Source organism: Mus pahari, chromosome 6 (assembly GCF_900095145.1).
Source record: "Mus pahari chromosome 6, PAHARI_EIJ_v1.1, whole genome shotgun sequence".
In the NCBI taxonomy this organism is placed as follows: domain Eukaryota; kingdom Metazoa; phylum Chordata; class Mammalia; order Rodentia; family Muridae; genus Mus; species Mus pahari.
Genome location: NC_034595.1, coordinates 17,891,714 through 17,916,786, shown reverse-complemented (window position 1 = coordinate 17,916,786; position 25,073 = coordinate 17,891,714). Strand labels below are relative to the sequence as shown.

The following is a 25,073-nucleotide window of genomic DNA, read 5'->3' as shown; positions in this document are numbered from 1 at the left end:
TATATTTATTTCTACCACCCACAGAACTTTGGTTGCTATAGAACATTCAGTATAAATTCTCTCGGTCCTGCCCAGTCTAAGAAGACACTAGAAACTCGTGGACAACTCTTAATTTGGGTACCTGATTCTGAAGTGCTCTGTCAAGTCCTTCTAAAGCTGAGGTTGTGCAGTGTTCTGGATAGATAAATCAAGGAGAAGGGACTCTGAGGTACAAAGAATGGATGCTATGCAAGAGCCTCACGCCTAGAAGGAAGCAGTGTAGGACCTAAAAACCTCATTTTCCCCTGGATACTGAGCTTTTTTTCCCCTCTGTCTCCAGGGACAGAGAAACAGAAGCGCTTATTTCAGCTTGAAGAATCAGTAATTACATTCAGGAGTCACTGAACATCTCCTGTGGCTACACTTCACAGGACCAGAAAAATTCCCTCAGAAGGTGTGGCTAGTAAATACTGAGGGACAAGGAATGATCTCATCTTGTCACCCTTTTAACCCTGCCATTGTCCAGGATTTTCACTGTAAAAAGTCAAACAAGGGGGAAAGTTAAGTAACTTACCTAAGTGCTCAGATCTGAAGCTGCGATACAAACCCCTCCCTACCTTTTTCTAACGCTCTGCCATATCTTTCTTTTCTCTATTGTCTCCTTACATTTCCAAAAGTTGAGTGAGGAATGTCAAGATTCTTCTAGAGACCATTTTATGTCCTTGCTACCATATATAGTAAAGGGATATCAAGAAAGCTTCAGACCCAGGAGGCAAGAAGTCAAAAATCACTCGGAATAGTGTCTGCTCCACAGTGTACGTTAGTGACAGTACCTAATAATTATTGTTTTCTTTTATTTATAGCTCCTTCTTCCAAGAAGATTGGGAACATCCAACTGCATTCTTCTGAAAACATCTAAGTACCAAATCTACTGGGAGTTCAGGCATATCTACATATCTAGAGACACCTAAGCCAATCCAAGCTCCACCATGGGGGCCATTACCTGGCTATTGCCAGGCATCTTTCTAGCTTTGTTTGCCCTCACTCCCGAAGGTGGGGTCCTCAAGAAAATCATCAGGCACAAGCGAGAGAGTGGACTGAACATGACCCTGCCAGAAGAGAATCAGCCAGTGGTGTTCAACCACATCTACAACATCAAGTTACCCATGGGTTCCCAATGCTCAGTGGATCTGGAGTCAGCGAGTGGGGAGAAAGACCTGACCCCCACGCCAGAGTCCAGTGGGAGCTTCCAGGAACATACAGTGGATGGAGAAAACCAAATTGTGTTCACACACCGCATCAACATCCCCCGACGGGCCTGTGGCTGTGCTGCAGCTCCAGATGTGAAGGAGCTCCTGAGCAGGCTGGAGGAGCTGGAGTTGCTGGTGTCGTCTCTAAGGGAGCAATGCACCATGGGTACAGGCTGTTGCCTCCAACCTGCAGAAGGTAGGATTCCCAGAAGGCAACAGGGTCCGTTGCCCCTGTCTCTGCACAAATGAGAAGATGATGAGCTTAAAGGACTCCATGAGTGATTTTTAAAGCTGGTTTCCTGGGAAACTAGACAGACAAGGTCATTTCAGAAAGAGATGGGGGGCGGGGGGAGATTTTAAGGTCAAGTAAAGGTAGAGATTGGAGCCATTTCTCTTCTGTTCTTGGAAGAGTTGTGCTAATACTAGTTCTCACACTAATTTCCTAGCATTTGAAAAATCCGCTTCATAAAGCTCTGTTTCACTTAATTATATCTCTTTGATTTATTGGTCTGAAGAGTTAGCTCAGCAGTTAAGAGTATTTACTCTCCCAGAGGATGCAGATTCCATCACCTATGTGGACACTCACAACATCTGTAATTCCACTCCCGGGGATCAACACCCTTTTACATCCTCGGCGTACACCAGCCATACATGCAGGCGAAGAACTCAGACCTACGAAACGATAAAATAAATAAATCTAACTGTTCTAAGATTTATTTATTTTATTACTTTTGTGTATATGTGCTTGTGGGTGAGTGTCTACATATGTGTGGGTATGCAGTCAAGCACTCTTATAAACGTACACTAAGGGCAGAAGAAAGCCTGGACATCCTTTGTCATTGCCTGTCAATTCTTCTGAGGCCGCATCCTCCTTGAACCGGGGGCTCTCATTTTCTCAGCTAAACTAGAAACCAGCAAGCCCCAGTGATGCCCCTGTCTCTACTCACGTGCGAGATGAAGATACAGGCATACAGTCATAGGAGCTGGGATTTGAACTCTGCTTCTCATGATTACGCAGTAAGCACCCTTAGCTGCTGAGCCCTCATCTCTCCAGTCCCTACTTTAATTTTATCTTGGGAAAACATGTTTAGCTCTGAAATATAATTCGTAGTTACCCTAAAACATCTGAGAATAACGCAGTGTCCCTCCTCCCAAAGACATCTCTCGAAGAGACTGCTGTGTAGCCCGATCAACTCACTGTCCAAATAGGGAAACAAAGGCTCAGAGGGGAGTGAGGTTCTCCAGGTCCTGCTGAGTTAGGTGTTAATAGTCGTCCACAGTCCTGTGTTCTTACAACGGCACATTTCTGCCTGGGTGGTACTGTGTCTGTGAGACCAGGAAGAGAGTATTCTAACATGATGAACACAGTGTGATAATGGGAAGGTAGTCAGACCAGGGCTGTCCACACAGCCCCTTGTATATACCAGACACAGTAACTGTCTTCCACGATCCTCCCAACAACCCTTTAAGGTAAAGTTTAACATCTCTTTGTAAATCTAAAGACTGAGATTTTAAAAGCAGACCAAATTCCACGGGATGACTCAATGATAAAGGGGAACACGCATAGACTTTGGATGTGTCCGGGTACTTCACTCTCTCTGGAGGACACCCTGGACCCTTGCCCATCTATTCCGGGAATCCTGCTGCTTAGGAGTTCATTATCTCTGCCCCCTGGGTTCCATAGGACTACAGAAGCAGTTACTTCAGATCAGAAATGAGTATCTGTTTCCACCACTTAGAAAATACTATCAGAAAGAGCATTGATAATAATGTCAAGACTACCATATGCATGGATTACTGTGGGACTCTGGGCTTCTAAGGCAAGTTTTAAAAGTTTATCTTTATTAATAAATCAATTCATTTTCTCCCTGTGAACTCCCTTGAGGAAACATGTGGGTGAGAACTGGTGGGTTTAATGTCAGTGTGGCTTAGATATGACTGAATTCCATCTGGTTTTCTCCACTAAGCCTCTGCTCTCCACCTAGTTGATGCCTAGGGATGCAGCTGAATTTGGGTCGGGGCTTTTTCATGTGAGTACCAAAACCCTGCTCTGATGTATTCGGCTAAATACCTGTCATTTTCAATGCAGGTCGTCTGGACACCAGGCCCTTCTGCAGCGGCCGGGGCAACTTCAGTGCAGAAGGCTGCGGCTGTGTCTGTGAACCAGGCTGGAAAGGTCCCAACTGCTCTGAGCCCGAATGCCCTGGGAACTGTAATCTCAGAGGCCAGTGCCTTGATGGCCAGTGTATCTGTGACGAGGGTTTCACTGGGGAAGACTGTAGCCAGCTGGCCTGTCCCAACGACTGCAATGACCAGGGCAGGTGTGTGAATGGGGTCTGTGTGTGCTTCGAAGGCTATGCCGGCCCCGACTGTGGCCTGGAAGTCTGCCCAGTGCCCTGCAGCGAGGAACACGGGATGTGTGTGGATGGCAGGTGTGTGTGCAAAGATGGCTTTGCGGGTGAAGACTGCAACGAGCCCCTTTGCCTCAACAACTGCTACAACCGTGGGCGGTGTGTGGAGAACGAGTGTGTCTGCGACGAGGGCTTCACTGGCGAGGACTGCAGTGAGCTCATTTGCCCCAATGACTGCTTCGACCGCGGTCGCTGCGTCAATGGCACCTGCTACTGTGAAGAAGGTTTCACGGGCGAAGACTGCGGTGAGCTCACCTGCCCCAACGACTGTCAGGGCCGTGGCCAGTGTGAGGAGGGACAGTGTGTTTGCAATGAGGGCTTTGCCGGGGCAGACTGCAGTGAAAAGCGGTGTCCCGCCGATTGTCACCACCGCGGCCGCTGCCTCAACGGGCAGTGTGAGTGTGACGATGGGTTCACAGGGGCTGACTGTGGGGATCTCCAGTGTCCCAATGGCTGCAGTGGGCACGGCCGTTGTGTCAACGGGCAGTGCGTGTGTGACGAGGGCTACACGGGAGAAGACTGCAGTCTGCGGCGATGCCCCAATGACTGCCACAACCGGGGTCTCTGCGTACAGGGCAAGTGCATATGTGAACAAGGCTTCAAGGGCTTTGACTGCAGTGAGATGAGCTGTCCCAACGACTGCCACCAACATGGCCGATGTGTGAATGGCATGTGTATCTGTGATGATGACTACACTGGGGAGGACTGCAGAGACCGGCGCTGCCCCCGGGACTGTAGCCAGCGGGGGCGCTGTGTGGACGGACAGTGCATCTGTGAGGATGGCTTCACTGGTCCTGACTGCGCTGAGCTTTCCTGTCCCAGTGACTGCCACGGCCATGGCCGCTGTGTGAATGGCCAATGCATCTGCCACGAGGGCTTCACTGGCAATGACTGCAAAGAGCAAAGGTGCCCCAGTGACTGCCATGGCCAAGGTCGCTGTGAGGACGGCCAGTGTATCTGCCATGAGGGCTTCACGGGTCCGGACTGTGGGCAGCGCTCCTGTCCCAATGACTGCAGCAACCAGGGACAATGTGTGTCAGGCCGCTGCATCTGCAATGAAGGCTACACAGGGGTAGACTGCTCTGAGGGTGAGTATCAGCAAGCTGGTGTGCAAGTGGTTCTGATGATATGTATACACAATACCTATCAGAGACAAATATTTGAATTTATCAACATACCAATTCTTTTAATGTGTCCTGTTAGTATATTCCTGTTAAACACACACTTTTTTTTTGACCCTATGATGGGGTTATGCTCATTCTCTTGGCACTGGGCAACTTAGATTCAAAGGCTCAGAGAAGTAATACTGTTGTCCAAAAGACTCAGACCTAATACTTAAATATTATCTACCTCAACTCTATTGAATCATCCATTCATTGTCCTTTACTACGTATTAGCTTCCTTTCCTTCTCTACATTGGCTTTGAAACAACAGCAGATGAAGTTCTTCCATTTGGATGGAAGTGATAATTCCCTGGGCTCAACAGACATTTCTATTAGATAAGATTAACTTATTAATACAGCCAACTAAAGAATAGTTTCTTGTTCCCTGGGAACTAGACCTGGTGCTATCTTTATCCAAGGACTGTGAGCATCTCCCAGAATACTGTTTCCAGTAGTTATCATAAGCATAGGCATATAGTATGTGTTCAAGAAACATTGACTAAATGAAAACACAGCAAAGAACAAAAACAAAAACAAAACAAAACAAAATTCAAAAAACCTCATGTTCAGTGACAGTTTTCTCTTCATTTTTCACACCCTCATATCATGATAAAGAACACCTTACAAAGGTAGGCAGGAACAAATAAATAGCCCCACTGTTTAGTATGTCTGATTTGTGCAAGCTTAGCAAAGAGATGTGGACTCTAAACCTGATGTAGGCAACCACGGAGAAACCTTTTGCCCTTAATCACAGCTAAGGAATAAAAGAGTCTGGTTAAACAAACCCTATAGAACTAAGTCACAGGGAGCCAAGCTGAGATGACACTTTTCTATACCCTGGTATAACTCTGAGCTAAGACCTAGAAAATGGAAAAGTGTCCCACACAGTGTCGAAAGCCAGGCACTTCGACATGAAGGCAATGGGCTAATGGATTACAAAGCTACTTCTGATGGTAAAGGTCTGTAAACCCAGCTCCTACGGAGGCTGAGGCAAGAAGATCAAGTTCAATGCCTGCCTGGGCCACAGGGAACATCCAAGATCAGCCTAGGCCAGTTGATCAAAATAAATTGGATGGCATTCTCAAAGAACTAATGAAAATGTTTTTAAAGTAAAAAGAAATAGAGGAGGAGAATTTTGTTATAGGGAAAGTGACAGACCTCTTTTAAATACCTTTTAGACTTATTTATTTTATTTTATGTGTATTAGAGTTTACCTTGAATGTATGTATATGAACCACCTCTACTTGTAGATGTTAAAAGAGGGGGTCAGCGTCCCTGGAACTGGAGGTACGGGTGGTTGTGAGTCATTTTTTTGGATGCTGGGAATGGAACCCTAGTCCTCTGCAAGAACAAAAATGCTCTTAACCACGGCGTAATCTCTCTAGCCCCTTGACTGACAGAACTTATACCTAGTATACGCAGTACCCTAGTGTCAAACATCACAAAAAAAAAGAAAAAAGAAAAGAAAAGAAAGAAAGAAAGAAAGAAAGAAAGAAAGAAAGAAAGAAAGAAAAAGAAAAAAGAAAAAGAAAAAAGAAAAGAAAGGAAAGGAAAGGAAAGGAAAGGAAAGGAAAGGAAAGGAAAGGAAAGGAAAGGAAAGGAAAGGAAAGGAAAGGAAAGGAAAGGAAAGATGAATCACAGTAGGGCTCTGGCTGAGTCCAGAAGGTTAGGAACAATGTGTTTTAAGAACAGACAACTTCAGATCTCTACTGTAAATAGCAGAAGAGACTTATCAAGGGAGTCAAGCCCCTAGGGTACTACAGGCATACTCTTAACCTCCAATATCCTTTCTTGTTCCTCTCAGTGTCCCCTCCCAAAGACCTTATTGTGACAGAAGTAACAGAGGAGACTGTAAATCTGGCATGGGACAATGAGATGCGGGTCACTGAGTACCTCATTATGTACACACCCACCCATGCTGATGGCCTGGAGATGCAGTTCCGTGTACCTGGGGACCAGACATCCACCACCATCCGGGAACTGGAGCCAGGAGTGGAGTACTTCATTCGTGTGTTCGCCATCTTGGAAAACAAGAGGAGCATCCCTGTCAGTGCCAGGGTTGCCACCTGTGAGTATGCAGAGGACTCTGGGTAAACTCACGAAGCCTTGGCCAAGCTGTGCAGCGCTATGCACACTTTAAGTGCCCAATATATACTAACACACTTCACCCAATGAGACAGAAGCAATTGTTAACCCCATGTATAGATGAGGAAACTGAGACCAGATCTCCTCTCAATCCCCACAGCTAACAAAGATGGAGTTGGGCTTTGGCCTGGGAAGTCTTAGGAGATTAGATCTTAACCTTCTTACCACCATTGTATGGAGTTCTAGTCTACTGAATTCACTGTCTGTCTCAGGTTGTTCCTTTAAGAATCAGAACCTTCATACCTGAAAAGAAAGCTGTGGCTAGAAACTGGTCCTTACTTGCTAAGTAATAACAACATTGGCCTCTCCTTACTGAGTCTGCACTGCATGCCAAGAGCTAGGCCAGCAGACTTCACGGAATGTATCACTCAGTCCTTGGTGCATTCCCGAGGGAAGACACAGTTACCACCTTTTCCCAGGAAAAGCGATGATCTCAGGGCTTTGTATAAATCTTGTCCAAATTCGCAGTGTTATCGGTGGTGGGTTAGATGCTGATCCAGGTCCTTCTGATTCCAAATCCTATGCATGCTTTGCTAGTTCAACAATATGAAATCATAAACAAGCAATCATATGATTGGTCATAATAGGGGCATTCACATTTTCTCACAGTAGACTGCATGCCAGAGAGCCTTTAAGTAGACCCCAGATTTGGCTACTAGCCTCAAAGACAGCTGTCCATCACAGGTTTAGTGAGTGCAGCCCTAGCTGTGTGGTTACTCAGGATCTTGCCCTTCCTTATATCCTATTTGTGCTGTTACTTACAGACTTGCCTGCACCTGAAGGTCTAAAATTCAAGTCTATCAAGGAGACATCTGTGGAAGTAGAATGGGATCCTCTCGACATTGCTTTCGAAACATGGGAGATCATTTTCCGAAATATGGTAAGGGGCTCCCTGGAGGAAGTCTTTGACATAGGAGATTCACAAGGTGGCCCAAGGTCCCTGCTGCTTCTTATGTTACTTGCCTTCCTTAGCTTTGTGTGGAACACTGGGCACCATCACTTCGTGTGATCACTTACGTATTTAAGCTATGTTGATTTCTTCCCTGCTGTTAATAAATAGAAAAGTATAGCATTTAGAGATGAGAGTCCAGACAAACACAAGTTAAATCATCTCTAGGGATAATGGAAACAGAACCAGTCTGTCCTATACAGTATTTCCTGGCACATCTCAAATATGAGTAGATCTTCCTAGGACACAAAGATTAGGTAAATCAGTTTTCTGGTTATAACCCAGGCCCTGTTCCCAATTATCTGGGAGAGCATGGGGCAATCCACCAACTTCTTGGATGTCAACTGCTGACTTACAGAAGGAAGGGTTGAGTTGCGGCTCTCACGTGGTGCCATTTGATAGGGACAGGGTAAGTGCAGGTATCTACAGGAGGAATAAACAAACTGGAGAAGCTGCTTTCTCATCTCTGTTTTCTCAGCATCTAACCTCCCAATCTGCTGTGCTGCATAGGAGGGTACCTAATGAATACACCAAACAAGAAGCAGAAACAAATGAAGCGTGAAGATGCATGGCTGTCCCTGCCTCTGAATCTTAGCCCTTTGTTGTCTCCATCTTGCAGAACAAAGAAGATGAGGGAGAAATCACAAAAAGCCTGAGGAGGCCAGAGACCTCCTACCGCCAAACTGGCCTTGCCCCTGGCCAAGAGTATGAGATATCTCTGCACATTGTGAAAAACAACACCCGAGGCCCCGGCTTGAAGAAAGTGACCACAACCCGTGAGTACCAGCCAAGACCTGTGATAGAGCTGATTGTGTCTCTTTGCACTTTCTGGCTTATAGCATGCCCTCTGACACAGCATCTGCATCAGTGAGAAGTTGCTTACCAATACAAAGTCCATATGGAGCGCCTTAAGTGATAATTCTGCAGGTTTGTGACTTGGACTTGGGCTCAGCTGTGTGATGCTTGTCCTTGGCTGGGATCACTTGTGCATCTTTGTGAACTGAGACTACTTGGCCTAGAATGGCCCCAGTCAAGACAGTCACCTGTAATCCTTGTACTCTGGGAGCTGAGACAGGGTATTAGTGTGAGTCAAGGCCATCCTGGACTCCATGGTGAGTTCTAGGATAATATAAGCTATGGAAGGAGACACGGTCGCAGTAAAACAAAGGCAAAGCATAACGAGATGGCAATATTTTTTATCCTTGGAGCCTCCTTGTCATTGGGTTAGCCTGGGCGTAGTGGCATGGCTGTTGAGTAGACTCAAAATTGACATTTCTGTCACTGCTGCTAGAGCAAATTCTCAGGTCAGGACACATGGGAGGGAGAGAGAAACAGATGCATCCCCTCTCTGAAGTCCCTCAAAGGTATATTCTCAGGACTGTTGATGCAGAAAAGGTAATCATGGAGACTATCACAAGTCATCTACCACATCAGCTCATTTAATACTAACACCAAGTCTCCCATGACAGAGGTGAGGTGCATATGGATGGTATTGGGTATGAAAACTAGTGAATAAGCCTTGGGGAAGTTGAGTTGCTTTAACATGATGTAGGCCAGACAGTCATGACTCAAGCACAATTGAGAGATTGAGAAAAGAGGATCCCCAAGGCTTGCTGGCCAGATCAAGGCTAGCCAGAGACCCTGGCTCAAGGAGTAAGTTGGACAGTCCAAGGAATGATGCCTAAGGTTGATCTCTGGCCTACAGATACATTCACACGTACACATACATTCACACACACAATCTTTCACACACTCCCATACACATATGTACATCAAACACATACTCTCATACATGCACACATAAACATGTATACTCACATATAAACACATGCTCACATATACACTCATACACACTGACACAGTCACAGACTCACAAACATACACAACTTTCAAAAATATACACAATCTCAAAAACAGTCTCATAGATACTTTCAAACACACACTCACACATCTTTCACTTGACACTAATGCCCTTAGAAATTCTTGGGGTAGAGTAGGATTTAATAAACTAGAGACTTCTGTGGGATATAACTGAATTTAGAATTGTTCTAACAGTTCTTTCAAAAAACAAAACAAAAACAAACAAACAAACACCATGATACAGGAGAAATGGAGAATGAGATCCTGCATTGGCATTTAGTAGGAAAATGTCTCATTTTCTTCAAGAGAACAGATGTGCCAGCTCTTTAAGAAATAAACTCTGGTTGACAGGGGTAGCTGGGAGAGTTAAATCTGTTGACACATGACAAGAAGGAACATCTCGCACTTAGATGCTTGCACGTTTTGCATAGCTCAGGGCCAGTATGGTTAGGACTGTCTCCTTCATAAGCAAATGTTTTCCATCATCCTGACAACAGCTCTCTGTGGTAGGTAGGAGGCAGGTACTGACAGGAAAAAAATCATTAGATCACCAGTAAGGCAGAGAAAAGATCAAGGAAATGCTTATCCACTGTAGGGAAAGTACACTGAAGAGACAAATGATGTTTCTTTTACCTGCCCTTTGCTCTTTAATCCAAATTATTTGAGGCTTGGCTGCTTTGTATTCTGCTTATTAAGGGACAAACACCCAGCCTTTGAAGTTTCAGAATATGTAAATACCAACATTGATGGACATGCACTTCACTGTTTCTTTTGTCACCATTTCTGAGAATTTTTGCAGAACTAAAGGACCTTAACTTTTTGGTGCAAAACATGTTTGATTCCTTCTCCCTGGCACCTCATTGAGGTTACTGTGATCATTCTAGACACATAAATGCTGACAAGATACATCATCCTGTGATGATGAAGGGATGTGGTGGTCCTGAGTTTAAATTCCTTCGTTGCCATTCTCTATCACTTTGGAACATCCTACTTCTTTAAGCCTTGGATCCAACGTTTGGAAAACTGGGTTCATAGCATCTTTCTCATCAAGTTGTCTTAAGCACAAGGCACAGATGGCACAACTCCATGGGACATGGTCAGCAGAGGGTAATGTCAGTCTTCACTATTCAACGAACAGAGGGTTGGGGTTATCAGTATCCCGAGCCACACCCCAACCTCCCTTAGGAATGTAAGTGGGTTTGTGGCTGACAGCTCTGAGAATGGAAGACAGTGACACTGTCTAGGTAATAGCATCATTTTCATGATATATTTGGTGGATTCATTAAACACTAGCTGATACATAACCACTTAGACTTCAAAAATGAACCACGCAGCATCCTTACAATCTATCAAAAAATTGGTCCTTTTCCCATACTCTGCATGAATCCTGGCTACTTCCATTTAAAAACACTTAATGGATGGATGCTAAAAGCATAGACTAAACTGCTTTTAAAGATAAAAATAAAATTATACATTAAATGCCCAGGATGACCTGAGGATCATGAAGGCCAAACATCCATTTTCTGAATGAATGAATGAATGAATGAATGAATGAATGACCCAGTCAGTCTAAATGTAACCTGTAAGGGTCCATGATTTTCCAAAGAATGACACCCCAGACTCAAATAGTATGTAAAGCAAAGAGTGTTTTATTCTGCAGAAGTACAGCATGCTGGGGTCTCCCATTACCAAAATAGAGATACAACCAAGTGAGCTTGCAGGCTTGATTTAAAACACATTGGAGTTCCAGGGAAGATGAGCTTTGTCTTACTCTGTCTTTAGGCATTCTGGAGCCATTACTGGGGAGTTAAGTCAGGGCATTGTTTTTTCCTCTTGGTAATTGACTGGCTTGGGCTTGCCTGGACTTGCGCAGTTCTTAAGCCTAGTCAGCTTAACTGCCAATTTGAAGTCTGTCATGGAATCAGGCTAGCCTTCTCAACCAGACTGTAAAAACAGCTTTTACAAGACAGTGAGCAGCAGCAGCTTCAGGAAAGAGGAGGCATGTACCCTCCAGGGAAGAGGATGTATGTACCCTCCAGGGAAGAGGATGTGTGTACCCTACAGGGAAGAGGAGGCATGTACCCTACAGGGAAGAGGATGTATGTACCCTACAGGGAAGAGGATATATGTACCCTACAGGGAAGAGGGTGTCTGTACCCTACAGGGAGGAGGATGCATGTTCCCTCCAGGGAAGAGGATATATGTACCCTCCAGGGAAGAGGATATATGTACCCTACAGGGAAAAGGATGTATGTACCCTACAGGAAAAAGGATATGTGTACCCTACAGGGAAGAGGATGTGTGTACCCTACAGGGAAGAGGATGTCTGTACCCTACAGGGAAGAGAGTATATGTATCATACAGGGAAGAGGATGTCTGTATCCTACAGGGAAGAGGATGTATGTACCTGGTTCACATGAAAGGCAAAGACGAAAAGGGAAATTTTAGTAGATGAATCAAAGGAATAGCCTTGTTGAGACCAGGAGGTGAGGAAGCATAAAATCCAGGTGGATGGGGCAGGAAGTGAGTTTACCAGGATGACACAGGAAACCCCCCCCCCATGATGACAAAACAGGCTATGCCTGAAACAGAAATGACTCTCGCCCTGGTTCTTTTCATCAACAACAATTTTTGAGGCTGGCTAGGTGGCTCAGTTAGGGTAAGGGAGCTTGTCAAGCCGCATAATCTGAATCCAATCATCAGGTCCCTCGTGGTCGGAGAGAACAAACCCCAGAAGTTTTCCTCTAAATTTCACATGTGGACTATACAAAGACATGTACCACACACACACACACACACACACACACACACACACACACACACACAGACAGACATAGAAACACACACACAAAGAGAGACATGTACACACAAACAACATGTATACAAATAGAAACACTGACACATACACACACACACACATACACACACCCGCAAAGGAAAGGCTTTCAACATGCAGCAACTGTACACCAGGCTCCATCCTAGATGCTTTACAAGGTTTATCTGTTTTTCTATTGAAAAATGAGGGCGAAAGCCCTCCACGCAGTTATTACAGTCCTTCCTTTCAGCTTGCCAGACAGAAACTGTGGCTCCCAAGGGCAAAAGAAAGTAAGGGGTCATCATGAATCAAATGTCTACTGTGGTCTGCTACAAAACCCCCACTACTCTCAACCTCTTCTGCTGGCACTGACCCTTTGGTTCCTTCGTTGGTCACAGGCCTGGATGCCCCCAGCCATATTGAGGTGAAAGATGTCACAGACACCACAGCGCTGATCACCTGGTTCAAGCCCTTGGCTGAAATTGATAGCATTGAGCTCTCCTATGGCACCAAGGATGTACCTGGAGACCGTACCACCATCGACCTCACACACGAAGACAACCAGTACTCCATTGGGAACCTGAGACCTGACACAGAGTATGAGGTGTCCCTCATCTCCCGCAGAGTGGACATGGCAAGCAACCCTGCCAAAGAGACCTTCATCACAGGTGAGGAAAGGGCAGAGGACCAATTCTGCCCCACTCCATCCATGAGTCCTCTAGGCTCATATAACACTATAGACGGTCAAGAGCCTTTTCATCTCTGTGCATTCATTTTAGATAATAATTAGTGACTTTTTCAAAGAAAAGGGGAATAACCTTCCAAAACATACCCAGGAACACACAAACATGTGTGCATATGTGCATGTATGTGTGCACGTATGATAGAGAGAGAAATGGGGGAAAGGGAGAAAAGAGAAATGAGAAAAAGGAAGGGATGGTCCGATATTCCTAGACAAAATTTCTGGTTAAAATTTAATGGCTCAGTGGGTAAAGGCATTTGCCTGACATCTTAGCAAATGGCATTACCTCAAAGGTATCCAAATGTCAATTATGTATCCCATACACATTTTACAAGAGTTTGGTAGCACCAGGTGATCAGTAGTAAGTTATTAAAAATACATTGATTCAACAGAACAGTTTTCATATCCACAGTCTTATTTTGGGGGCTTTGTATTATTCTTCGGACACAGAAAAAGAAATAAATGTAGCCAATTGAAATGCCTCCTATCAATCGTCAAGAAAAGAACTGGGCCTGTGCTCTTTAACTTTGTGAATCAGTTACCAAGACAAGGGCTTCGGGGGAATTCTGACATTTCTGTCCATTGGCAGGTGCCTTTAGAATCTCTGATTGAAATGTCAAGTTCTCCTGCGCTCATCAAACCTGGCATACTGCCAATCTTCCCTTTCCCTCCTAAACAGGCCTGGATGCTCCCAGGAATCTCCGCCGCGTCTCACAGACAGACAACAGCATCACCTTGGAGTGGAGGAATGTCAAGGCAGACATTGACAGTTACAGAATTAAGTATGCCCCTATCTCTGGAGGTGACCATGCTGAAATAGATGTTCCAAAGAGCCAGCAAGCCACAACCAAAACCACACTCACAGGTGAGTCATGACCCAGCGGTGCTATGCCGCAGGGGCCCTCGAAAGGACAGGAGCATATGTCCCAGTTTTGCAGCCCTGCAGAGAGAATGAAATAAGCCCAGATTCTGTCCATTTCTCTCACTGTAACTGCATCAAGTTAGTGACAGGTGATGGGCATAAAAAAATTCATAGTAGACAGAAGCCAGTCTGGGGTCACTTTGAAAGTCTTCTGGGAGCCTGACTTCTACTTGGCTGATCCCAACCTGCACATTCTCTTTCAGGTCTAAGGCCAGGAACTGAATATGGAATTGGTGTCTCTGCTGTCAAGGGAGACAAGGAGAGCGATCCAGCAACCATCAATGCGGCCACAGGTGAGGTGCATGGTAATCCTACTATTGCTGAAGTGAACAGGAAAGGCAGGGCTGATGAGAAAAGTTTACCTACAAATTCAAAGTATGAGACCAGAGGAGAAATGGGCCTCTAGTGCCATGGGGCCCAGATGTCTACATTTAAAAGAACAAAAGCAGAACCCATAAACTCACTCCTAAGAGAACAGTAGCACAGCTCTCTACAGAGCAAAGAGAAGAAAGGAAAATTGGAAGCAAATATTAGAGCATGCCTGTTTTTAGCTGTCATCCTATTCTCTTAAAATAAGCCTGTTTAATTGCTACATATATGAAGTTTTTCCCCTTTGCATTTGAGAAAATACTTCCCTAGGGCAGATAGTTAAGTAACCATATAGATACTGCAGCATCCTTGTTCTCGCAGCACCCTTGTTCTCACAGCAGCATCCTGTAGTGCCAGCCTTGAGTGAAGATTGCCTAGGGCTAGATTGGAGACTGTTGTTTCCTTCCTGAAGTGTTTTTCTGAAAAATCTACTACTAGATACATCACAGCTTTAGATTTCAGTAGTTAGTGTTGCACACAGTGTACGTGTATGTGTGTGTGTGTGTATTCTGTGTCTGTGTGTGTTTGTCTGTATGTGTCTGTGTGTGTCTGTGTGTATGTGTCTATGTATATCTGTGTGTGAATATATATGTATCAGTGTATATATCTGTGTGTATGTGTGTGTATGTTTATATATATATATATATATATATATATGTGTGTGTGTGTGTGTGTGTGTGTGTGTATGTATGTTTGTGTGTGTATATATAAACCACTGAACATTATTTTTAATTTTCCCCAAATCCCAAAAGGTAATGTGTAACATCTCCTGCCTATAAAAGGTGAGGTCAGTCAGGTGACTGCCCTGCAGGTACAGGTCTCCTCAGAGCACACTCAGGTCCAGAAGTCCCTGAGCCTGGCAGCCTAAAGAAGATGTCTCATCATTCTCTCTCCAGAAATCGATGCACCCAAGGACTTGCAAGTGTCTGAAATCACACAAGACAGTCTGACTTTATTCTGGACGACACCCCTGGCCAAGTTTGATCGTTACCGCCTCAACTACAGCCTCCCCACAGGCCAGTCGATGGAAGTCCAGCTGCCAAAGGATGCCACCTCCCATGTCCTGACAGATCTGGAGCCAGGGCAAGAATATGCTGTCCTCCTCACTGCTGAGAAGGGCAGACACAAGAGCAAGCCTGCACGTGTGAAGGCATCCACGGGTAAGTCACCTGAGCTCCCCCAAGCCCTCTGCTAACTCTGGGTGGCAGCTTTGAGTCTGCCAGGCTTGTCAGGAATGTGATGCCCAGAGGAGAAATATGCTCCTTTCTCTCCTCCTGGAGTTCACTCTGCCACACTGAAATGGCAGCTTCCCTGTCTTTCATGCAGACTGACGTTTTTTCTCCCATCAGTCAACCAAATTCCCTCATGGAGAAATGCTGAATTCTAAGTAACTCTAACTAAGAGAATGTTAATCGGGAGCTGTGGCTGTCTTGTCTCTTGTTGCTGTTTAATTTGTGCTCCATGGTATTCTATAAATTTCTTATTTCTCTCCTTTAATCTAATGGCAGCTTTACTTTTCGTTGTTTTCAAGATGCTCAGGATGTCGGACGTCATTATCTGAACATCTTCCTTGGAGTGTTTTTATTGCAGCTCTCTTGTCCTCCTTAGCATAGCCCAGGAGAACAGCACTTGGTCCAGAGCCTGTGATGGTGCCTTCTCACATTCCTTTATTTCTAGTCATGAAGAGGCTCCTGGTTCTCCCTGGTTGATCCCAGGTCCCTTCTAGTCCTAATTAGCCTGCTCACCTACCGATTTTCTTTCCTGTCACTTTAATTCACGGACTGAACTGAAGAGAGAATCTGGGGATACAAATGGTTCTTCCTATATGAAAAATGACACATCCAATTTTAGCCATGAAGTTTTCAAGATCGTTTGAGTTTTCCCATTTCAGTAGCATGCCTGCAGGCATGCAGCTACCTCATATACTGCACTGTGCTGGTGTTTGAAGAATGTGTCACATGATCATCATAGCCTGACTGACTCCCATACTCCTCAGAGTCTTTGGAGAAAACTAGAATCTGGGAACATAAGAGATCAAGGTGCTCAGGCGTCACTAGAGCTGGTCACACAACACAGAAGTCACCCAGCTGACCCTCAGTAATCTGAAAGAGAATGACAGTGAGGCAATTTAGTAATGTCTTGCAGGGCCCTAGTTATCTATTAATATCTTCAACTAAATACAATAGAATTTTCAAATGTCAGTCTCCTCCATTAAATTGATCTGCCACCAGGCAGTACAAAAGAAAGCATAATTGTTTCAAATTGTTGAGGATCCAGACTGCCTCACTCTTTCTCTTCCACCGTTTTTTAGGGTCTAGCTCCTATTCTCAAAACAAGGTCAGTATCACCACATGGCTGCTGCAATCCACCATCATCCAGGTTCTGGGCGGTAGAACAGAGGTAGGGTCAAAGCTCCAAACCATGGCTCTTTCCAGAGATTTTTGTCAGTCATTTCTCTGTACATCTCATTGGCTGTTCTTACACAGCACAGAACAGGAGAAGGCTAGTCTCCTATCAGAACAGCCACTGTGAGATCACAGGCATTTTGAAGGAAAACAGAGAAATTTGTGAGACAAAAGGACAGTCTAATCAAGTAAGAATCAAGTGTGCAGTGGTTAATTCTGGGAGCTGTGCAGACTGCTCCCCACTGAGCTGAGGGGGTGCTCAGGCTGTCAGAGAAGCTTAGAAGGAGAAGTTCATCAAAGATAGGGAAATAGAATTAAAAGGAGTTAGCTTGTATAGCCCAACGTCTATAATCCACGCTTACGTGAGTTTATTATTGTGTGCCAAAGGGATTTTTTTAAAAAGGAGCCAGAAACGTAAGAAGGAAGAGAACTCTTTTCCCTGCCCCCCCTCTCCTTCTTCTCTTCCACTCTTTTCTCTTTCACAGAGCTCCAGAAGGAGGGAGCTCCCCGTCCCCCCCCCCCCCCCGCACAGCCCCCATGTCTCCACAATCAAAGGCAGATGTTGCAAGATTAACATTTCTTATGCTGGTCCTCCTGCTTTTTCTCCAGGGAAGCCCCATGCTCCAGTCATAGTAATGGCCCAAGTCCAGACCTCCTCCGTGAGGTGGCACCATATTGAAAGTAGAGTTAATCTTCCCATCCTTCATCCCTTAACCTGTGCTCCATTTTATATATATATATCAAACTTGTACATAACAGCACCTTTCCAAGGGCTGGGTGGCCTTCAGAGTCTGGCTTCTCTGGCTTAGCTTCCACTATTCATGTCCTTGGCTAAACACATGACTGTCCCCTTGTGTGTTTGCTGAGCCTGCCTCCACCACCAGGCCCGTGCTCCCTCTGTTATATTCCTATTCCGCCCCCTGTTTTCCACTTATCATGCGCTCTAGTCTCATCCATTTCAAGTGCTATTCAAACCAAGGGCATCCTCTGAGCAAGCTACGAAACATAACCCGCCCTCCCAGCCCACCCCTGATGCTGCTCAAAGGTTTCCTGCACTTACCAACTTGAGAATGGGCAGTAACCACCTCATTGTCCCTGACCTCCTCCCACCCGTGAGTAGATCATAGGGACAATCTCCTTTGTCTACTGCTGCCTGCAGTACCTGGAACACATCCAAAGCCAGGGTGAGTGTCAGGAACATCTGCAGAGATCCAGCTGCTCTGGGGCCAGCATTGCCACATTTTGTTTTCTCCTTTTTTTGTCCTTCTCTGCTTTAGCAGCTGTCTAGCACCCTTCAGGAGTAAGGGGCAGGATAGTCATTCCCTAGGAATTCTTTAAGTTAGTGTAATATGGATGACAAAAGGAGAGAGCGTGAAAGGGGGAGGGAGAGAGGGAGAGACATAAGAGGGAGGGGGTAGAGAGAAGAGCGTGCCCCCATCCAGCACAGAAGAAAACCAGTGTGGTTCAGCCTTATTCTCTCCTGCTCCCGCCTCCCAACTCTCCCATGCCCCTTTCTCTTCCTTCAGTCTTTCCTTTTCTCTTTCTGCTTACTAAACTCTTTCTTTTTCTGCTTTTCTGTTTACTAAACTTTGACTAAGGCCAAGGCTACAGATCCACTGTGAGCAATAAGAGACAAAAAGGAGGACAATAGGCAAGAGCCAAGGGCCATGAGGCATATTTTCACAGCAACCTAAGAACCCAATAGTGCCTCACATGAATATGGGAGGCAGAAAAATGAAATTTTGTTCCTAACCACAGCTTCAGGCGTTAAACAACATTTTGTTCCGATTTACCATTTTGATTTCCTATGGAGCAAACTGAAGTGTATTCAAATATTTATCCTTTTAATATACATTTATTTAATATACTATGATCACTTGCTATGAGTCAGACAGAATAGGGGGACATTCGGGACAAAGAAAGATGAGAAAGAGTGCACTGCAGTGGGAAAGAGGGAACCAACTTGGGAAGGATGTAGCTCTGCTGTTACAGAGGCATGAGGAGTCACAGGAGGACAGAGGCTGATCCTCATCACACACCTGACAAAGGGGACAAAACGCTCAGAGGAGTCTCAGAAGAGGAGCTGCCTAGATGAGTCCTTGAAGAGCAAGAGGAGGAGCAGTTTGGGGAGAGTACAGTGTCTTTTCCAGCAGGAGGAACAGCATCTGAGAGTTAAGGGATGTTCTGGAGTCCTCAAACAGTAGCCCTGCTGTGCGTCCAAGTAGAAGGACAGTATTTCTAAGGCTTCAGGCCCTCTGGAACAGGTGCAAAACACAGATGTTCGGGGACTTTAACTTTATCCTTGGTAGCTACTAAGAACCACCATAAAGCTCCAAGGCAGCCAAGACTTCATATTTCGGGTATTTCATTCTCTAGGAAATGAGTTTGGCGCCATTTGAAGCATACTTATAGTCTTCCAGCTTGCATTAAATCCTCTGCTTGCTGTGGGAGAATCACTCTCTCACATAGAAAGCACACAAAGAGCTTTGGGCTCTGCATCCTGCCAGCCAATGGTGACCACCATCTATACAATGGTGGGAATCTGAAGGGCTGACGACATGGCCAGAAATTCCTTCCTGCAGCTGCACGGCCCACCACGAGGACAGATGACAGGAGATTTGGAAACTCTGACTCCCTGGGCCCACTAGCATTACTCAGAGGGTAAATTCCAAAGCCCAGCTGGGAGAGAATGACAATAGCCTTTTCACTGTGGCCTGTAGGAAAGCTCCGGTGCAAGTAGACAATGCAGTGAGCCCACAAGGATGTCATTCACCCTGAAAATGAGGAGTCAGCACTTAGGCACAGCTTCTTCGCAGTCCCCACTTAAACAACTGCCTGCTCCGTCTTTATTCAGAGCACCCCTCCACCCTTCTAAGTTTCGGTGGAAGTTTCATCTTTCATGTATATGAGCACATGTTCAGGGTCAGCTTAGCATGGCATGCCAACAGCATCCAGTGTAGATATGAGCACACACCACTTACTTACGTAAAGCAAAGCCCTATCTGTGTCTTTCTTGATCTGCCTGTGAAAAGGAAGTGGGAAAGGTGGAAGACTAGAGACCCACACAGGATGGAAGCTGAGCCCCAGTGGAAACAGCATTGTGGGATAGTTCTCTCAACTGTGGGAAGAGGTGTGGGGCATCATGAACTAGAAGCACCAGGGACACAGGCAAAAACTGAACTGCAGAGATGAAGTGAGTCTCAGAAGGGTCTCAGTCTAATGTGTTGTCCCTCCACTCTTTGTCCCTGTGAGCATTTTAACAGCTTTCCCTGTGGTGATCTATAACCCCCTGCTCCCTCCTCCACATTAGGCAAGTCCCCCTACACTTTATGCAGCCTCGAATCTGAAGTTCTTTTCATGGCAAACAATATGATTAATGTCACCATTAGATATAAGGCTTAAGATAAATTCCTGGCGAGAAAAGATAGTTACTTCCTCTTCACCATGATATAAATTCTCAATGCCAGCGAAGTTTCTGATTACCGGTTTTAGACAGCAGGAGAAGGGAAAATTTTTTTTCTGTTGTTTTCTGTTTTGTTTTCAGCCTGATCAGGACTTTCCCCTTATTCCCACTCTACTAAAGTGGTTTGTTAAAAACTGACCTGAAACTCAGGACCCGAAAAGTCCAAATTAAACTATAATGACCTGCTAGGAGAGGCCAAGGCAGCACAAAGAGAAGAGAAACCTAAGCAGATCTAGGAGGCTGCAAAATGCAGAGTGCTGGAAAAAGACCCAAGACCAGCTGAGGCTAACTGGTTTTGTAGTGAGAAACCTCTCTGCCAACTGGAAACTAAGGCATGGATCCTCATTAATAGATGAGTACAGTCTTCTCTAGGACACTTGTAAACAAGAAAACATATTTCCAAAAAGAAAGTCAACTGTACAAAGGCAAGATCAATGCTATACTAACCTGTTTATTGCATTTTGTGGGACAGCACTGCTGGGCATACAGTGACAGCATCCTGGTACAACACTACGGGCCTTGGCCAATGGATTTGCTGGGTTCTTCAAAGGCAAGCATTTGATGACTAGTGTAACTGACCTTGTCTCTGTCATTGTTTAGAAGAAGTGCCTACCCTGGAAAATCTCACCGTGACTGAGGCCGGTTGGGATGGCCTCAGCCTCAACTGGACTGCAGATGACCTGGCCTATGAGTACTTTGTCATTCAGGTACAGGAAGCCAACAAAGTGGAGACTGCTCACAACTTCACAGTACCTGGCAACCTCCGGGCTGCAGACATCCCAGGCCTCAAGGCTGCCACACCTTATAGAGTCTCCATCTATGGGGTAGCTCGGGGCTATAGAACACCAGTGCTCTCTGCTGAGACCTCCACAGGTACTTTCTTCCTTCATATCTAAAGCTTCTGTTTTTCTCAACAGGAAACTGACCAAGGATAATCACTCATCATTGATTTTAGAATGGCCCTGTTCAGCCACAAGCTGAAGTGCCATGGGGGTCTGATGCTGGATAGCCAGGTCATCGCGTGACCTAGTTCAAGGCCATGCTAACATTTCACATAAACAACACATTGCTGCTGTATGAAATCCATCATCTGGGACAGTCCAAATAAACCAAGGATGATGACCCTACATTAAGGGCTGATTATGTACTAGAGTCCAAAGAAAATTAACCACAGAATGAATTCCTGAATTCTCTGAAATTGATAAACTAAGAAAACAAACATTTCCCCGTCCCCCTCTTCTGCTCTTTCCAAGGTTTAAAATGTTGCATGAAGCATGTTTATCTTACAAATGTCATGTTTTCAGGGGATGTAAAGCCTGCCCTTGGATTCAGGATTTCCTATATCTTACAATGACTTTTAAACACTTTCTCTGTCCTTCTCTAGGGAAAACTCCCAGTTTGGGAGAGGTCACTGTGGCCGAGGTGGGCTGGGATGCCATCATGCTCAACTGGACTGCTCCAGAGGGAGCCTATGAGAACTTTTTCATTCAGGTGCTAGAGGCTGACGCGACCCAGACTGTCCAGAACCTCACAGTCCCAGGAGGACTGAGGTCAGTGGACCTGCCTGGGCTCAAAGCAGCCACCCGCTATTACATCACCCTTCGAGGGGTCACCCAGGACTTCAGCACGACCCCTCTCTCTGTTGAGGTCTTGACAGGTATTTTAGACTCCTTTTCTCCTATCCCTGTCTCTGCTTAAGAGGAATCCCATCTCTAAAGGGGACTTAGACCCTTCCGTGTTGGGGGAAATCCTAGTGAAACACTTCTAATTAAATATCTTATCCCTTATTTGGACAGGTCCTGCTCTTAGTCTGGTAGACAGCTCCATACAAAATTCCACCTACTCTTCTTTTTCAAAAGCGAGAGGTGACTTCTCTCGAAAAGTATGCTTCAATTATAATATCTAAGAAATTTGAAAGCAAAATTTGTAAGTGAAAAATAAAATCACTCTGAGCTCATTTTACAAATACTCAAGAGCTTCCCATAAACCTTGTGGTATATCAAGAATGGAAGTTTTGAGCTCTTCTAAAAACTATCTTCTAGTCCCAAAGGCTGAAAGAAAACCTTGGCTTTAATTCTAACAATTGGAGTGTGCTCAATACTGCAGTAAATCACGCATCCGTAGTCAACACAAACCAAAGAGCTCATCCCAACTTTAGCCAAACCCCATCTCACCTGAACCCCAGAGAGCAGCTCCCTTTATAGTAACGTCATCTCTGTGTATTCTCATGCAGAGAGGGTTCCAGGTCTGGGAAACTTCACAGTGACTGGGCTTAGATGGGATGTTCTCAAACTGGACTGGACCACACCAGACAGGACTTATGAGCAGTTCATCATTGAATCCAGTAGACTAGCCTGGCAGAATGGGCTGGCCTTATTATTCCTGGTCGCCTGTGTTCCATGGAAGTCCCAGGCCTCAGGGCTGGTACTCCCTATATAGTATTGCAAAGTCAGGGTCCTCCACACTAGTATACTTGCTGTAGAGCAGAGATGTTATATATTTCTTGCTGTTCCTAGAATAGCAAAAATCCCTCACAGGTAGGTCCTGCCTAAATATGGTTGCAGGCAACATGAAGCTGTGACTTAGCATGTGGATTAGAATTCTGTATTACTGGCTGGACGTTTTCCTTTGCATCTCTGAGCCTCTTTCCTTGCCATTGAATTTAAAATAATACCCCTGCTTTAGTATCCTTCCATGAGCTAAGATGGACTAAGAAATGAAAGCACTTGACAAAATGTCCATCATCTAGCCAGTGTTGAACAGCTAAGTGAGTAGTTGTATTATTCGGGGTCTTCTGGAGAAACAGGAATTATAGAATGACTATATATGAGATTTATTATGAAATACATATGGGATTTATTATGAGAATAAATATGGAATTTATTAAAACGGCTTACAGACTGTAGTCTAGCTAATCCAAAAATAGCTGTCTACCAACAGAAAGTCCAAGAATCCAACAATTATTCAGTCTATGCGACTGGGTGTCTCACCTGGTCTTTAGTATGCACTGCAATCCTGAATAAGCAGGCCCTCATGTTGGAAAAAGAATGGACTCACTAGCAAGCATGAGAGCAGGCAGGCAGAGGGAGCCTCATTCTTCTGTGTGTTTTGTAAAGGATGCCAGTTTCATAAAGGTTACCAGCAGAAGGTGTGGCCCAACTAAAAAGTGGCTCTTCCCACCTCAAAAGAGCTGGATTAAAGGTGTATCTTCACGTCTCAAGAGATCTGGATGACAAGTGGGTCTTCCCACTTCAAATGATTTAATGAAGAAAGAAACCCTGACAGGTGTGCCCAGCTGCTTGGGTTTTAGTTCATTCCTAATGTAGTCAAGTTGACAATGGAGAATAGCCTTCACAGTTGTCAACCCAACCATGGTAAGACAAAGCACAGGCAGTGGGCTTTTGGCGCAGGAGAGCAGAACTTTCCAGAGAAATCTTTTCAATACTGCCCTCAGAGACATTCAGCAACACCCAAGTCCTAGGCAGATCTATTCAGATTTGGAAACTGATCTAGATGTCTTATGCCAAAGTCATCTAAGCCCATTTCTGAAGTGCACTCAAAGAAGGAACCTTTCCACGAAAAGACAGTCCATTTAAGTTCCATGATTTCCACTTAAGCTGAAGAGAAAAAGAAATTCATCTCAGTCCTTGAGATGCCCCTTGAAATATGCTGTTCCATCTATCACACAGAGCTGTATGCTATTCCAAGGAGGATGGAATGAATGGTAAAATTTGTGGTGATAAAGTTTTGACGCTGTGCCTCTCTCTGTGTGCCTTGTATTTTGATGATGCCATCAAATTACCTAATTCAAACCATCAGTTTTCCTACTTACATATATACCAAGTAACCTTGCCCATTGCTGTGACACATACCAGATATAACGAAGATGATTATGATAATTTCCCTAAGTCAGCCAGGTTATCATGTTCCCTTATTCCTGGACTGGGTTGAGATAAACAAAGGTCTTCTGGGATGTCTGGTCTAGGTCAGGGATGCTTATGAGCTACATTTACAGTCTGCAAGCCCTGCTGCAGCTGCCTAGCTCCTTTAGTAAATGGAATTTTCTGGTGAAGTCTTTCGTGCAGTAAAGAGTTCTCAGCAAGTGTACCTCTGTCCCCGGACCTCCCAGAAAACCCTGGGTCAGTGTTGGGACATCTTCCCCAAAGGATCCTGGGACACTTAGGAACAAGAATTATACACTTCTAAAAAAAAGGGGGGGGGGGCTAAGATCTCTAACTTCTAATTCATGGCCACTTCTGCCTTAGGAAGATGGATAAGGGTATACTTCAGTTTGTAAAGGGCTTGCCTCTCATCCTTGAAGACCAGGGTTTGATCCTCATATACTCATAAGGGTACAGAGGTATAAATACTTAGAATCTTAACTGAGGAAATGGGGACAAGAGGAATATATTGATGATTTCTGGAGAGCCAGTCTAGTTGAATTCGTGTGTTCCAGATTCAAAGACCCTGCCTGAAACTAAGATAAGGAGTGATTGAGGAAAACATTTGATGCCAACCTCTGGCCTCCTGCACACAACTGCATACATATAAATTCTCTCTCTCTCTCTCTCTCTCTCTCTCTCTCTCTCTCTCTCTCTCT

At 45.0% G+C, this 25,073-nt stretch overlaps 1 protein-coding gene across 3 annotated transcripts in view; it reads left to right on the top strand.

Moving 5' to 3' along the window:
* Positions 1-25,073, top strand: part of Tnc (tenascin C) — an 89,170-nt gene that overhangs the window by 26,238 nt on the left and 37,859 nt on the right. For 2 of the 3 annotated variants that reach the window (XM_029539890.1, XM_029539889.1), the window contains exons 2-10: positions 843-1,425; positions 3,319-4,728; positions 6,608-6,871; positions 7,713-7,828; positions 8,517-8,673; positions 12,971-13,240; positions 13,994-14,179; positions 14,440-14,529; positions 15,502-15,765. In XM_029539890.1, the coding sequence (XP_029395750.1) occupies positions 969-1,425; positions 3,319-4,728; positions 6,608-6,871; positions 7,713-7,828; positions 8,517-8,673; positions 12,971-13,240; positions 13,994-14,179; positions 14,440-14,529; positions 15,502-15,765 (3,214 nt within the window). In that variant the 5' untranslated portion in view covers positions 843-968. Of the gene's footprint in view, positions 1-842; positions 1,426-3,318; positions 4,729-6,607; positions 6,872-7,712; positions 7,829-8,516; positions 8,674-12,970; positions 13,241-13,993; positions 14,180-14,439; positions 14,530-15,501; positions 15,766-21,073; positions 21,347-21,857; positions 22,131-25,073 lie in introns of all 3 variants that reach the window. The other variant, XM_029539888.1, reaches the window with a different exon arrangement.